This window comes from Grammomys surdaster, unplaced genomic scaffold (genome assembly GCF_004785775.1).
Source record: "Grammomys surdaster isolate TR1022 unplaced genomic scaffold, NIH_TR_1.0 126391, whole genome shotgun sequence".
NCBI lineage: Eukaryota > Metazoa > Chordata > Mammalia > Rodentia > Muridae > Grammomys > Grammomys surdaster.
In genome coordinates this window covers 142,548-158,468 of record NW_021621185.1, presented here as the reverse complement: position 1 = coordinate 158,468, position 15,921 = coordinate 142,548, and the positions used below count along the sequence as shown (strand labels likewise).

General features: G+C 37.9%; 2 protein-coding genes across 7 annotated transcripts in view; one reads left to right on the top strand and one right to left on the bottom strand.

Annotated features, from left to right (window-relative positions):
• Nucleotides 1-12,306, top strand: part of Rfesd (Rieske Fe-S domain containing) — a 15,413-nt gene extending 3,107 nt beyond the window's left edge. For all 6 annotated transcript variants that reach the window (XM_028760142.1, XM_028760144.1, XM_028760143.1 and 3 more), the window contains 3 exons: nt 5,029-5,204; nt 5,298-5,332; nt 7,302-12,306. In XM_028760142.1, the coding sequence (XP_028615975.1) occupies nt 5,030-5,204; nt 5,298-5,332; nt 7,302-7,565 (474 nt within the window). In that variant the 5' untranslated portion in view covers nt 5,029 and the 3' untranslated portion in view covers nt 7,566-12,306. The remainder of the gene's footprint in view (nt 1-5,028; nt 5,205-5,297; nt 5,333-7,301) is intronic.
• The window catches only part of Spata9 (spermatogenesis associated 9), a 28,862-nt gene continuing 23,618 nt past the window's right edge, over nt 10,678-15,921 (bottom strand). Inside the window, exon 5 of the mRNA XM_028760138.1 lies at nt 10,678-11,157. Within this exon, the coding sequence (XP_028615971.1) occupies nt 10,873-11,157 (285 nt within the window). The 3' untranslated portion in view covers nt 10,678-10,872. The remainder of the gene's footprint in view (nt 11,158-15,921) is intronic.

Here is a 15,921-nt window from a genome sequence, read left to right as displayed (position 1 = left end):
CATCACAGGTGGCTATGGTGTATTCTTACCAATCTTCCCTCATGTCTATGTCATCACAGGTGGCTATGCTATATTCTTACCAATCTTCCATCATCTTTTTTTGCTAGTCTGCTGGATGGAAATATTCTAGCTTGGAATTTGCTTTCCATTTTCTTTCATTTTCCTGATGCAGTTAAACATATTCACATGTGACTATTGGACAGGAGGAATTCCTCATCTGTGAACTGTTTTTGGTCATGTCTTCTATCCATTTTTTTCTTTGTTTATTTGGCAGTTCTTACTGTCCATAGGAGTTTCTCATATATTCTGCTTTTTATTTTGTAGGGTGTATGTGTAGCAAATTTAATATGATTTCTTTCCTTTTACTTCAGCCTATTTTCCTTTTCTCTACTTGTTTGTTTCATTGTTTTCTTATCATTTGGTTTTGTGCTCTTTCCATGAAATCTGATGAGGCTATAGATCCACCTTTGAAAGTGTATGTTCCCATTAGAAATTTGTATACTTGACCAAATCAAAGCCAAACCAGATGACCAGAGAAACAGGAAGTTCCAGGTTCCTGTCAGCCACAAATAACCTCCCCCTGACCAAATGATGGTAATGTCCCCTTTACTCTTTTCTTTTAAGATAGAGTCTTACTATATATCCCTGACTGGTCTGGAACTCACTATGTAGACCAGTCTAGCCATGAACTCAGAAATCTGCCCATCTCAGCCTCTTAGTGCTGGGATTAAAGATGTATGCCACCACAACTGGCCCCTTGCTTTTTTTGTTAAAATTATTTTTGCTATTCTATTGTGGAATAATTTTTTAAAACAGCATATATCTTAGTTTTTCATGTAACAGTTGTCTTAACTTGGGTTTTATAGCTGTGCAGAAGCACCCATGACCACAGCAACTATAAAAGAAAACATTTAGGAAGCTGGAGAGATGGCTCAGCGGTTAAGAGCACTGACTGCTCTTCCAGAGGTCCTGAGTTCAATTCCCAGCAACCACATGAGTGGCTCACAGCCATCTGTAGTGGGATCCAGTACCTTCTTCTGAAGGCAGTGTACTCCTATAAATAAAATAAACAATTCTTAAAAAAAAAAAAAAAAGAAAACATTTAATTGTGGCTGGCTTACATGTAGTTCAGAAGTTTAATCCATTATCATGGTGGGAAACATGGCAGCATGCAGTCAGACATGGTGCTGGAAAAGGAGCTGAGAGTTCTACATCTTCATCCACAAGCAACAAGAAAAGACTCCCACATTAGACCTAGCTTGAGCAGATATGAGACCTCAAAGCTAATCTCCACAGTGGCACACTTCCTCTAACAAGGACACACCTATGCCAACAAGGACACACCTCCTAATAGTACCACTCCTTATGGAGCAAGCATTCAAACACATGAGTCTACGGGGCCGTTCCTGTTCAAACCATCACAACAGTTAAATGCTAAGTTAAGCCTCCCCCCTCCCCAAGTGATAGGCTAGAACTTGTGACTTGTGCTAGTCTGCCCATTCTTTACCACTGAGCTGCATCCCAGCCCAACTAGGTTAATTAGAGGGTTGGCTGTGAATTCCACAGTAGTTCCTAAATTTAATTTGTGTAAAGTTTATACACTGAATGAAAGCTCTTGTGTCTCAGAACCATATTAGGATACATTTCTCCTTCCATTCATACATGTTTTAGAACCCAGGCTTGTGATGCTATCATATATCCTATCTTTCACCTGGTTTAGCTGCCCCCATTGTTACAGTAGCTGGTGAATTCCCTTTTTTAAAGCTCCCTTCTAATAAACTCACTAAGGGTTTTATTCCTAAGTAAATGTTTTCTGTTTTTATAAACTTTTAAATTTTTATAAAATTTAAATGAGTCATAGTTTTTACTTCCTAACATTGTAAGGTTTATGGGTTAGAGCTATATAATCTAGGGCCAAGTTCTCCTTTAAACAAGTTGGATATGTGGGTACATATACACAAAATGTTAACCTCAATCTGAAATTGTCCAATATGATAGCTTCCTGTTTGGTCAAGTAAAAGGTGTGCTAAGTTCTTAGGAATGTGGCAGTATAAGTGTAGTTTAGAAGGTAGATTGTGAGGGTCATCTTCGTACAATTGGAGTGTTTGAAGTTAACATGTGATTCATACTATTTTCAATTTTAGACAACTGTATATTTTTAATACCAAGAGTATTTCACAGTACACTTCTTAGTGTGTTTAATAGCAGTTTCTGCTGATAATATGGGACATAATTTTTACTTCATTTCCTTTCCATATGTAATTCTTTATCTTGCATAAGGCAAAGTTGTAAGCCTCTACTGTAATAACAAATTCATACAATTATAAAATTGCTAAGATCAAATCGAAAGGGGCTAAAATAATGGCTCAGTGGTTTAAATGCACTGGCTGTTCTTCCAGAGGACCCAGGTTTGATTTTCAGCCCCCACATGGTTTATGCAGTCCTCTGTAACTCCAGCTCCAGGGATCTGATACTGTCCTTAAGCACCAGCCAAGTATGAAGATGAGGTGCACAAACATAGATGCAAGCAAAACACCCATACATATAACCTTTTAAAAGAGGGAACCAAAAATAACGGAAATAAAACTTAGGATTGCTTCAAAACTTTAGAATTATTTCATTTTGATTTGGAAGGTTATGTCCAATGTAAACATATTTTGAGGTCTTTTAAGATGATCAAAGAATTATTGGGTATTGAAAGCACACACATAGCATTTAGTGCTAGAGAGAGAGATAGCTTAGTTGTTAGGGTTCTTACCATGCACACACAGACCTCTGGATTTGATCTCAAGCACTGCATAAACCTGGTGTGGTAGCTAAGGCCTGTAATATTAGCAGTAGGGAGATGGAGGCAGAAAGATCAGGAGCACAAGACCTGATTTAGACACCAGACCTGTCTAAAAAACAAGCACACCTTGTAAACATCTGTGTAACTTTGCATCTGCTAAGTAGACATAATAGCTATTTTGAAGGTGGGTCATAGCTATAGCCTTTGAGACTGTCTCTATGAATAATATTGAGTAATTTCTTAGTCCTGATTTTTTTCTTCATATTTTAATTAACTTCTACATTTGGCCCAAAGAGTGAAATGCCAGACAGAACTTAGAAATTTAGGCAAAAGAGAACTAAAATGACTATGTTATGGATAGAAACCTTTAGTTAGATTATAACCATTATTTGGCTTTTGGGAGTTATTAAAAAATGAGTCAGTTTACAAAAAGGGGGGCAGGATAGTTTGAGCTTTTTGCTAACAACCAGTTTTAGAACAATGCAGCTTCGGTTTTTCTCATGTGTCACTTAGTGATTTTTGCCTTATTGACTGCCTTTATTTCTCTTTCCTTATACTTACCTGTATTCCAGGCAGGTGAAATCATAAAGAATGAATTTGTTGCATGTAGTCATTAGGTGTGGCCTTCTCTGTGCTGGCCTTGCCTCTCTTGGTGTCTTCCACTTGTCCTCTAAATGGGAAGGACTTTAGGTATTGGTTATTCCTCCCACATCAGAAACACTCTGGCTCTGGTGCTTTGCTGTCTATAGCAACTTTCTATTGTCTGTGCTTTTATAGCCACCCTGTTAACATGTGTTTTCCAGAGAGCCTGGAGCACTGTTTTTAAAGGGGGACCACGTAAAACTTCAGTTAGTGACTTCCCAGTGCTAAAAATGTCTCCTCTCTGTCTCCATCAGTGCTCTACAATTAGTTTTTACCTGTAGCCAACTGTGTTAGCCAATCTTGCATATTGTTTTCCAGTTTATATTCGGTTCCTCAGGTTAACCAAGTTTGCTCTTTCTTTAGTATGGAGTTCTCCTCCACCAGTGCTTCACACATCTGGCTCGCTTTAGTGTAGGGGCTTCAACTTGATTATCTCGGTGACTCTACAGTCCATTCTTTGCAAAATGTCCTCACCTTGTCATTCTCTTTCACAGGTCGCCCAGTATAATTCATCATGTTTACTTTCATGTGTCATTCATATTTATAAATTCATTATCAAGCATGCCATGTAGGACACAGTCCTTGAGAGGGCACAAGGGTTGCACGTCCTAACTCCCAGAGTGCCACTATGTAGGCATTGATCACAAAGCATTCATAAAATATTAATCTCTAACCAGGAGAAAACTTTGAAGGAGAATCTAAAGATAGCTCATTCGTAGTTCTGTGGTGGCCTTTGAAGATACCACCCTCGTCATTCCTCAAGAAGCCTCTCTGTTGATATTGTGAATGGTTGTGATTAGATGTTACCATGACAATATCACCTCTGTCATCTGTCATAAACCTTGAATTTTCTTACATAATAAAGGAATTAAATGGCTCTGCTTTAAGGTACCAATCCAGGTACCTACAGGACCCTGTACTTTAACATTTTAACATTTTCTGTTAGTGGATGAGCTTGTTTTGTGAAGTCACATAAGGGTTCTGAAACTCCAACAGGGATGTATGTGTCAAGACGGCTCTTCTCACATGGAGTTAGCGGAGTGTAAATACAGTCTTAGGATATACATGAGCCACTGAGGTAAAAAAAAAAAAAAAAAAGTGCATGACCTGTAATCCTCTTGTATAAGTTAATCAAAGGGGGAAAATCATCTTAGTGTCTGTCTGTGAATATAGAACAATCTATTCATACTTCTCTTGTACAGAATAGCTACCTAGTAGTGAGCCACTTTGTCAGGGCATCCATGGGACTCCTTTAGCAGAGTAAGACAGTGCAGAGAACAACTGGATGTTAAGGAATGAAAGTGCAATGAAGCTTTAGTCTCTTCAGGCTTATGTATCTGCTACAAAATTCCCTTCTTAAGTATTGAAAGTAACCCATGTCTTCCCTGACAGCGGGGAGTCTTCCTTGGTTTGGTGGATGTTAGGTCCCTAAGTCAACGTAAAGATGAACACATATTTTGTTCTATACAGCTATAGAAAAATTAATTAATTAATTTCAAGAGATTGAGACTAAAAAGGAACACTTACAGTGTTTTCTTTCTTTCTTCCTTCTTTTTCCCCTCTTCTCTCCTCGCATCCCTTCTCTCCACACTAAATAGCATGGACCCTGAAATTTCTGAACAAGATGAGGAAAAAGAGAAATATACTTCCGTCTGTGTTGGCAGAGAAGAGGACATTAGAAAATCAGAAAGAATGACAGCTGTTGTCCATGACAGAGAAGTAGTCATTTTCTACCACAAAGGGGAATATCATGCTATGGACATTCGTTGCTACCGTAAGATTTGTTTTCATTTATAGAATTTGTACTTGTTTATCACAAAACTATCAAAATTCAGTTTAGTGACTAGATATATCAATTCCTTTTCAGATTCTGGAGGGCCCTTACACTTGGGAGAAATTGAGGTATGTAAAATTAAATTTACTCTAAAACAAACTCAAATTTTTCCTACATTACTATTTTATTCTTTATTTAAAGATTGTTAATTTAGATTCAATTTCACTTTAGTGCTTTCAAGATGATTGTCATTATTCTTACCTATTCATAGCTTAAAATATAAAGAAAATCATTTTCCAGATGAATAACAAGTATGTCCTTTGAACTAACAAATATACTATTATCTACTCTGAATATAATTGCACAAATGTTTGATTATATACAGGAAAAGCTTGTTGCAATATCATTATAATGAAAAATTTAAGATCATCTCATTAATAAATAACATAACACAGCCATGCCTTGGAACATTGTGCACCCATTAAATTAATGAAGCAGGCCTATCTGTGCTGGTATGGAGGGATGTTAACAATGTGTTTGTGAACATTAAAAGCAAATGGAGTAGTTCCAGTAAGTTTGCATTTCTAAAACATTCATTTTTATATATTGTATACTTTGAATTTTATGAGTATGTATTTCCAATATAATAAAGGGTTATTATCCAATATATTATAATAATAATAATATTCAATATAATAAAAGGTTTTCAAAGTATTTGAGAGAAACCAATTTTTGAAATAGTACCTGAAGAATTTGGGGAAATTACCTTTGCTTTTTTATACTCCGAAACTAGTTATCTAATTTCTGTCTTCCATTTGTTTGCTTGTTTGTTTTGTTTTGTATTGTTTTGTCTAATTGCTATAAAGTACAAACCTGCATGGTAACCATAAATGTTCATGTTCCAACTATAGGGCATGTATTTGTTATAAAAATGTCAGCCGGGCAGTGGTGGCACATGCCTTTAATCCCAGCACTTGGAAGTCAGAGGCAGAGACAGGCGGATTTCTGAGTTCGAGGCCAGCCTGGTCTACAGAGTTAGTTCCAGGACAGCCAGGGCTATAAAGAGAAACCCTGAAGAAAAAAAAGAAAAAAGAAAAAAGAAAAGAAAAGAAAAGGAAAAAGAAACAGAAAAGAAAAGAAAAGAAAAGAAAAGAAAAGAAAAGAAAGAAAATGTCTGCTACCTCCATGGGAACTGTATTGGCAACCCTTGGTGTCTGGTGTAGTGGGCTGTAAGCACATGTTGGTGAGAATGCTATAGGATTGTCTCTAGCATTGTCGGCTATAAAGAACTTACTACTCAGTGTGTGAGCCACAGCCCAGCACTCTTGGCATGTTGGAGCCTCTTAGACATACAAAACCCTAGTCTCCCAGTGCTTACTGAATTTAAACAGGCAGCTGCATTTAAAGCAGATCCAGGTGCTGCCCATGCTCTTTAAGGCTTGGCAGCATTTCATTGAGACATTAAAAGTGCTGATCACAAACTGCTTGTCTATTACCCTTGTAATGCCTAGGCGTTACAATTCTTCTGGAAGCTAGTGAAAATTCCTCTGGAGGCACTAGAAGCCCTGCCCCCTTTCTGCCAAGGAAGTGACATTAATATAGATATGGCTATGAGGCAGTGAGGTCTTCCCAGCTAGTTCTCACCAAGCTCTAGCTCACCAAGTTCTGGCTACAGAAGGGGCTTGCTTGTCCTCTGATTAGGTTTGCTTTGTGATGAATAACTTGTAGGTAGGAGGGGGAGACAAGGCCTTCTGTCCATTTGTTGTGTTTAATCTACTTATTTGTGTGTGGGAGCAGCCTCCACAAGGCTCTCTGTGGGTTTCTCGGGCTGAAATCACAGCGTGCCTTCACCCACAGAGCGCTCTCACTGTCAGGCTCCTTTTTGTTTATAAGACAGTCTCACTGTGTAGTCCAGGCGGGCTTCAAGCTCAAGAGCCTCTTGCCTCCGCTCCTAAGAGAGCGCTTGGATTACTGGTGCATGCTGCTCCTCGTAGTGCTGTTCTGTAGCTTAGTTCTCCTGCATTAGATTAAATCTGAGATCTCTCCTGAACACGCTAAGGTCAAGACTATTAAATCTGTTATTTTTTTCCCCTCCAGGATTTCAATGGGCAGTCATGTATAGTTTGCCCCTGGCATAAATACAAAATCACTTTGGCAACAGGAGAAGGATTATACCAGTCTATAAATCCTAAAGACCCATCAGCAAAACCCAAGTGGTGCTCCAAAGGAGTAAAGCAAAGGATTCATAATGTGATGGTGGATAATGGCAATATTTATGTGACGCTTTCTAAGGAACCTTTTAAATGTGACTCTGATTATTATGCCACTGGAAAATTCAAAGTGATTCAGAGTTCTTCCTGATAAAAAATGTATAGCAGCAAAAAAAAAAAAAGTGTGTATGTTTGAAAATATTTTAAAGTCATTTGTTTTAGTACCAAAGATGGATTTTTTTTTTCCAACATAGGTATATGTGTCTCGTCAGGGGCTGGAGAGGTGAGCCATTGGCTAAGAGCTCTCGCTGTTGTTTCAGAGCACCCGAATCCAGTTCCCAGCACTCATCAAGTGGCTCAGAGTTCCCTGTGATCTGTGTGTGACCCTGCTCCAAGGGAACTGGTGTCGTCGTCTGACCTCTGTGGGCACTGCACACACAAGTCATTTACACATAAATAAAAAGAAAAGATGTTTTAATGTCTTCAATTTCAGAAGCTTAAAAGCACATTACTTTAGTATGATTTCAGCCCCCCCACACACACACACACTTAGGTCAACAGACTACATTCCATCTTTCTCAGGACTGATTGGAATCTGTACCTTATAGGCTTGAGATGATCAGTTTAAGAAGCATAAAGATAACTTAGAGTAAACACAGTTGATAACAGATAAAGCAGAAAACTTAACAGGAAAAATATAAATGGGGCAAAGACATGTTTTCCCAATCACAGCATGTTTTATTTTGGAAAGTTTTCATAATTCAAACTCACTCAGTTCCCAACAGTCCTCTGTTCTTCTTGCATTGTTGTGTTCACAAGATTGCTGAGTTTCTGTATTTAATTATGGTTTTTACAATTTTAAAGGTAAAATTTAAACACACTGAGATCCTTGAATTTTAATTTTATATTATACTTTTGCTTAAAAATGTTTAGCATGTGTTTTGCATGTTAAAACTCACCAAAAATTGAGGCCAATGTATATGTTGAACTTAAAAATAAAGTTAAAGCTAGTTGTGGTGTTACACACCTCTAATTCCAGCATTCTAGGGCAGAGGTAGAAGGATCTCTATGAGTTAGAGGCTAACTAGATCTACACAGTGAGCACTACAGCCAGCACTACATAGTGAGAGCCTATCAAGAAGGGGGCTGGGGAGTGCTATATGTGAAGATCCAGTGAAACTTAGGTTGATCTGTCTTTTATAAGGGCTGATTCTTGACGTAAAAAGGCCACACACAGTGACACCCTAGCCAAGACATTTATGAAGTCTCCGAGTCAACAAACCAAAGAACTTTACATACATGAAACTTTCAAATCAAAGTTGAAAAGAATTTTAGAGAACATTGTGTATGTGTGTACAGTTTTCTGCTTGTAAACTCTGAGGAACACAATACTACGTCTCTGCTGTCTACACATATATGGGAAACTGTTGATGATTATGGATTGATGTTCTCTTGGTATACCCTGTTTTAGTACATCAGTTAGTTGTGGCTAGTGCTGTTCTGGCTGCCTGGGACCCATATCATACTTGTTATTCAGGATTTAGAGCAAACCCCTGGGTGTCTGTCATGCAGAATTTAGCACTCTAAAATGTAGGCGTAAATGGGGCCAGAAAGAATGTGTAGGTTATGAATTCAGCATGAAGACTGTTAAAAATACAACCAAATCTCAAAGCATAGGAATTTTCATAATGTGGGGTGAAGTAAGTACTTAACATTTCAAAGGGCTGTTGATTCATTGTTATAAAGATCAGTGAGAGCCTGGAGAGGTGGCTCAGAGCAGTGCACTGCTCCTTTTGAGAGGACTGTGCTCTGATTCCCAGCACCCACATTAGTGCCTCACATGTGCTTATACCTTTTGCAGTATAGTAGTACACTTCCTTTTCTCTGGGGATATGGGTTACATGACAGAAGATATTTGTTACTTATTTCTAAAAATGCTAATAAGCTAGGTTTGGGCTTTTTCAACAGTGTTTACACCAGCAGTTAGTTACTCATGGGATTCAGAAAATGTGTTGTCTCAGGGGAGTTCATGCCACAAAATTATTTCTTGAATGGCCACAAAATCTTATCATGGATTAGAATGTAAAGTGCCTCGAAGAAACTAACGTCATTCCTTTAGGCTATATTCCTCTAGATCCATGTTCTAGAGATCTGATACTGTCTTCTGGCCTGTACAAGCACACATACATATAAAAAGTAAAATGAAAAATACTGGTAGCCATACATATATTGTACATCAAGATTCATTTTATTTTCTGTGCCATATAAATACAAGAGGATGATAAAACTAGGATCTTGGTTTATAGAGCCAAGTATAGCAGCATTTCTGTCAGGAGCCAGTGGCAGTGATGACTAATATAGACTGGGTTTCCTCTTCTTAATCTGTGTCTTTAAATTTGAAAATAAAAGTGATCACTTTGCCAGGTTCAATGGCATTAGGCCTGTAGTCCTGGCTTCTTAGGGGGCTGAGGAAGAAGGATCATTTGACCCAGGAATTCAGAGTTAGAATGAGGATATAGCCAAACTCTATTATTAAAGAACAGCTCCCACCTTATAACATCCCGTCCTAACATACAGAAATAATCTCATCAGATTTGCAAGTAACATTTTGTTTTTACAGATTTACGGTATCTATAAATGTCAAGTCTTCATAACTTCACAAGTCAGTTATAAAGTCATCAGCAGGGAGACTCTGCTCTACAGCCTGCAAGTAGAAATATATTCTTACAATCTCGGAAAAAGATGTGTACCATTTTTTAAAGTTTTTGTCTACCTGTATGTATGTGCACCACACTTACCTGGTGTGGGCAGAAGTCAGAAGAGAGTGTTAGATCCCCAGTGGTGACTGCAGTTAAAAAGTTGTGAGCTACCATGAGGATGCTAAGAACCAAATCTTGGTTCTCTGTAAGAGTAGCAAGTGCTCTTAATTGTTGGGTCATCTTTCCAGCACCAAATGGAAATCTGGAAATTTTCTTTCCAGATGAACATTAAAAACATTTCTTAAATAAAAATATAAATGAATTATGAGCACATCCATATTATAAATACAATGTAAGTTCTAACACAACAAATTTTGAATCTTATTAAAATTAATGAGTGGTCAGAGCTGGGAAGATAACTCAGTAGTCAAGAGATGTTCTGCTCTTCTAGAGGACTTGGTTCAGTTGCCAGCATCCATGCTCTAGAGATCTGATACTGTCTTCTGGCCTGTACAAGCACATATACATATAAAAAGTAAAATGAAAAATACTGGTAGCCATACATATATTGTATATCAAGATTCATTTTATTTTCTGTGCCATATAAATACAAGAGGATGATGTCATAGTTTTTCCTACTCAGTCCCTTCCTAAAAGAGCATTCAGCTTAAGTAAACTGGTCTTCTGGTATGTCTGATGAAATTACCTGTGGATAGATAATGATTGAGCTCTCTAAAGTGGTATTTGTGTCTGTATTTCTCATTCATTCAATTCAGCTGATTGGTCAAACACGGAATGTAAAACCTGGATTTTGTTACTCTGCTTGTTGGCAGGAGGCTTGGGTTGATCTAAAAGGTTTTCTGGCTTCTCTGGCAATGACCTGTAAGGTTTTGCTTTGATTTCACCTTCAGAAAACATGGGCTGTGGGAGCACAGGCTCAGAGAAGGCCTTCCGAAAATTCTCACTCTCTCTATTTTGCCTTATGGATTCTTCTTCTTGGAAAATCTTCTTTATCTTTGCCAGCACAGCATTAACACAGACTGCCTGTACCAAAATCCAAAACAAAATAAAATGTTGAAAAATAATTTCCTTTTACAGTATTAACAACCACAGACGAAAAGCAATGTGACTAACATAGTCAATCTACATGTTCTAATATAGAAAGCCCTTCCTTTAAGGAAACCCTGACTCATGGCAAGTGATAGATTGATTCCTTATCCTAAATATGGAAAGGTGTTTAAATGAAACATGCATAAAAAAAAAACTTCAGAGGTGAGAAACACAACAAGTTTAATCTTTCAACTTACTCTCCATCACTAAAGACGCCAACGACAGAGACAAGGAGTGAAGGACAGCATTACTCCACAAAACTAAACGGAACTACAGTAGTTTGCCTTGCAGAAGAACTGCCTCAAGATGACATGAGGGCAGTAAACACTCAGGGCTTCCTTTCTCTCCTTCAGATTTCAAAGCACTTTACTTTTCTTATGGAACTTTTATTGTAACAGCATGTTGCTTATGTGGTCTTATGTAGCGGTATCACAGTGATATTCCATGCACATGCTGCATTGCATCTTCATCTTGCCTCTTTCCATCCTCACACCAGTCCTTTGCCCTTCCCTAGTAGTCCCTCTGCTAGCCTATGTCTTTTAAAAAATCATTCATGTTTTCACACAATGAAATAAAACATACTATACTTTTCTTTGTGTCTTTTGTATTCTCCTAAATGATCTCAAGTTCCATTCTTTTAATTTATCCCCAAATGTTATAATTTCATTTCATAGATTTCCTTTGCATTGATATAGATGATCATGACATTTTTGTCTTAATTCTATTTAATACTGTATTAAATGTATTGGTTTACAAATGTAGATCCATTCTAGCATCCCTGAGATGAAATTGACAATTATGATGATGTTTTTAATATATATTTCAATTTGTAAGTATCTTATTAAGGATTTATTCACCTAATTAATTCCAAGATAATCAAATATTATCAAAGATTATATTGGCCTATAGTTTTTGCTCCCCTCCCTTTTCTTCCTTTCTCATTTTTTAGATGTGTAAACCATGTATTAATGGTTTAAAATAAGTTTTGAAAAATAGTGTTTTGTGTGTTGATTAAAAGAATGTGTTTTGCTACTGTTGTATAGAATATTCTGTAGACATTTATTAAATCATTGACCCTTAGTATATTTAACTCTAGTGTTTCTTTGTCCCGATGGTCTGTGTGCTGGTGAGAGCAGGGATACTGAAGTCACCCACTAGGATTGACATAATAGTATTGTAGTCTTAGCTCTCCCTGTATGCTATGCAGTATTTGTTTAACAAAATTGAGTGATCCAACCTTCAATGTGTATGGATTTATAACCATTACATCTCATTGGATTGTTCCTCTTATGGTTTGGATATGAAATGTTCTCCACAGGCTCATGGGCTGAAGGCTTGGTCCCAGATAATAGACCTATTTGGGGAGGTGTTAGTAATTTTAGGTGATGGGTACTTCCTATAGTAAATATTTTGTTGGAAACATATTCTAGGGGTTATACCTTGCCTTGTCTACATCTCCTCCTCATGCTTCTTCTCTGACATTAAATGATCAGCTTCTGCTACCTGCCTCTACTGCCATGCCTTGGCTCCAAAGTTCTAACTGAAAGTTCTGACACTGGGAGCCAAAATCAACCTTTCCTTCTTTAAACTTGTTTCTTTCAGTTACTTGTTTCAGTGTTGAAAAGCTGCCTAGTACAGTTCCTTTTGTTGCTATATAGTGATCTTGTTTTTAATCTTTTCTGAGCATTTTGGCTTGATTTGTATGTACTTTTTTATTTGAATATAGATTCTCCTGCTTGTTTTTTTTTTTAATTTTTTAGAATATAATTTTCTGATATTTCAATTTTAGTTTTTGTATGACTTTGTGAGGGATGTGAGTTTCTTGCAGGCACCATTTATTGGAGCTTGTTTTATTATCCAATAAATCACTTTAAAATTTTGTGCGTATATGTATGCTTGTTATGTGTATGTGTGGTATTATATGTGCACATGTGCGTAGAGTTTCGAGTATTTTGGATATGTTCCTCAATCACTTTCCACCTTGTCTTTTGAGATAAGTTAGCTTACTGAACCTAGACTTAGCAGTTCCCCTAGGCTGGCTTCTAATAAACTCCAGAGATTCACTTGCCCCTCTTCACCCTCCAACCAATGCTCAGGTTCTTGCTGTGTTCTGATATACACAACTGTTTTGTATATATAAGGGATCCAAACTTTTCATTTCTGTCAGTTCTACTTGGTTCTAAATCCTCTTCCACTGGGAACATATAGAAAGTTTTCTGCTGTTATTTCACTTACCATAAGTTTCTCTGTGTCTTTTATAACTTGGCTCATTCATTAGTGCTAGTTATTCATAAATGTATTCTTCTAACCATGTCACTTTTTAACCATTTATACTCTTCATAACTTATCTTTTGCTCACTTTGTCTTTTGTATCTGATACTATGCCAGTTGACCTTGTTTATTGGTGAGGCTTGAATGAATTTTCCTTTTCCTAGTTTGTTTGGTTCTTTTTCTGAGTTTCATCTTATTGCCTATATTAGTTTGCTTATTTTATTCAGCTTTTTATTTGTATCCAAATTCACTCATTCTGAAAAATAGTCTTTTGAATTCTTTGGCATTCATATGCCTCAATATCTTTGGGTTCACTTGTAAACTGTCAGAGGAGTGGTGCTGCCTTATTTTCTTCATAGTTCTTGTATTTCTACATTCAGATTTGTACATCTACTAGAATGGATATCTTTTCTACTTCATGCAAGAGTCTTCTTTTTTATTGGATATTTTATTTATTTACATCTCAGATATCTCCTTTCCCCATCCCCCCCCAAAAAAAACCCCTTTTATCCCATACCCCCTCCTCCTTTTTGCTTTAATACCATTTTAATTACATGCAAGTATTAAGGTCAGTTCTAGGTTGAGGAACTAGCAATACAATAGATGCAAATAGTCAAGGAACAAGCAAGACAAAAAACACAGACAGTCAAAGAACAAGCAAGGCATTAAACCCAAATACATGAACACTCCCATGATCACTGTTTCTAAGGGCTTATCAGGATGACCAAAATATCTGAGCCTACTTCCCTGTCCTAGACCAGTGTCATTTTCATGTCTGAAGCCTACTTCTTTGTTCTAGCCTAAGATTTATATTCCTGACTGAAATGACTTCTTTGTTCTAGCCTAATGTCAGATTCCTCCCAAGCAGCCCACTTCCTTGTCCTTGGCCAATGTCACATTCTTGCCAAGCCGCCCATTTTCTTATCCTTGGTCATTGTCAGATTGCAAGGGTCTTCTTAATGAGAAGCCTCCTCCTGAGAGTTCTGTATGAACTATCACTCAAACATGAAAATATTCGCAGTAGCAACAGAAAAATAAACCTTCTGGGCATAGAAACACAACAAGCAAATAAACAAAACAGCAATATCATCACCAGTAAGAAAGAGTCAGAAATAATACAGAATAAACTAAAGAGAGTTAAGAGCAGTAAGGCATTTTAAAATCCAATTAAAAGAAAAAGTAAAATTAGATGCAAGATAAAAATAATGTAAGGGGAAAAAAACACTAAAAACTTCCTCCTGGCTGAGGTCCATGGATTGAGAAAGTTACCTTCTGGGTCCTCTATTCTGCCAAGTGTGATTGGTGGGGAAGGGGGATAGTCAGACACAGATAAGGCCTGTGGTCATTAAATTTCCCACCTAACAGGCAGAGCTGTACACAGGTTGAGCCTTGTTCTGCACTGCCTTGCATTTTCTACTTGGCTTGGTCAAGGATATATCTGTGACAGAGCTGTATTCATAGCAAAGGCTTTCGGTATGCATGACAAGAAACCATAATGCCCCAGCGGTGGTAATGGGGCTGGGTGGGCACTCCTCCTCTCTTGAAGTTTGGTTCCACTTGAACCCCAACAATCTTTGATAGGTGAATGCTCTCTTACTCCAGATGCCCTCCATCTCCTAAGACATTGGCAAATGTCCAAGCCAAAGTGTATCTTTAGAGGGCCAACAATATGGGAAGCAGACTACTGACCTCTGACTGGTGATAGGACAGTGTTGGGGTGGGGAGGACCCTGTGGGAAGTGAAGAATCTACTGCTCTTTCTCTGAGCACTTCCAACCCTGTTCTTACAGTAAAGCATTTGCTCTTCTTCCCACAGGGGAAGGTGCCACTGACCACTATGCCCTGCACTTTCCACTGCCTCTGAATTTTGACCATTCTGTGTAGTCTGAAATCCAGAGCAGTTTAGTCTTTAACAGTGCCCTTCTAACAGTGAATTCTGGCCCCAAACTCTAAGAAAAGTATGAGCAATGAGTCCCCTTCAGAACAAACCACAATACTGGACATGTAAGGCTTGCATGGACTATGGGTTTCTCCACTGCTAAGACAGGCTGATGGTATCACTGTGACTGTCTGCACTTGGCCTTATTGGGTATTGTGGCATTCAGACATCCCCTCAGCCCTGCTGGGGGCCAACGTTGGAGTTTCCGGTTGTTTTGTGCTTTTCCTTCATCTCGATTCCTGTAGCTTTTCCCTTTTTCTTTCCTCAGAATATACTTTGTTGTACTGACTCTTCGCATTTGCAGTCATGCAGAGGACTCTTTTGTTCCACCATCTTCCTACAGAAGGCATCAGTGCAATACTTTGAAGGTAGATTCCGTTCTAATTTTCTTGAAGGGTTGAGGCCTCTGGCTGTTCTGCCTCCTGACTCTCCTGCTCCTCACTGTGAAACACACAACACATGCTCTCTTTGTTACCTTCAGCTTTGACC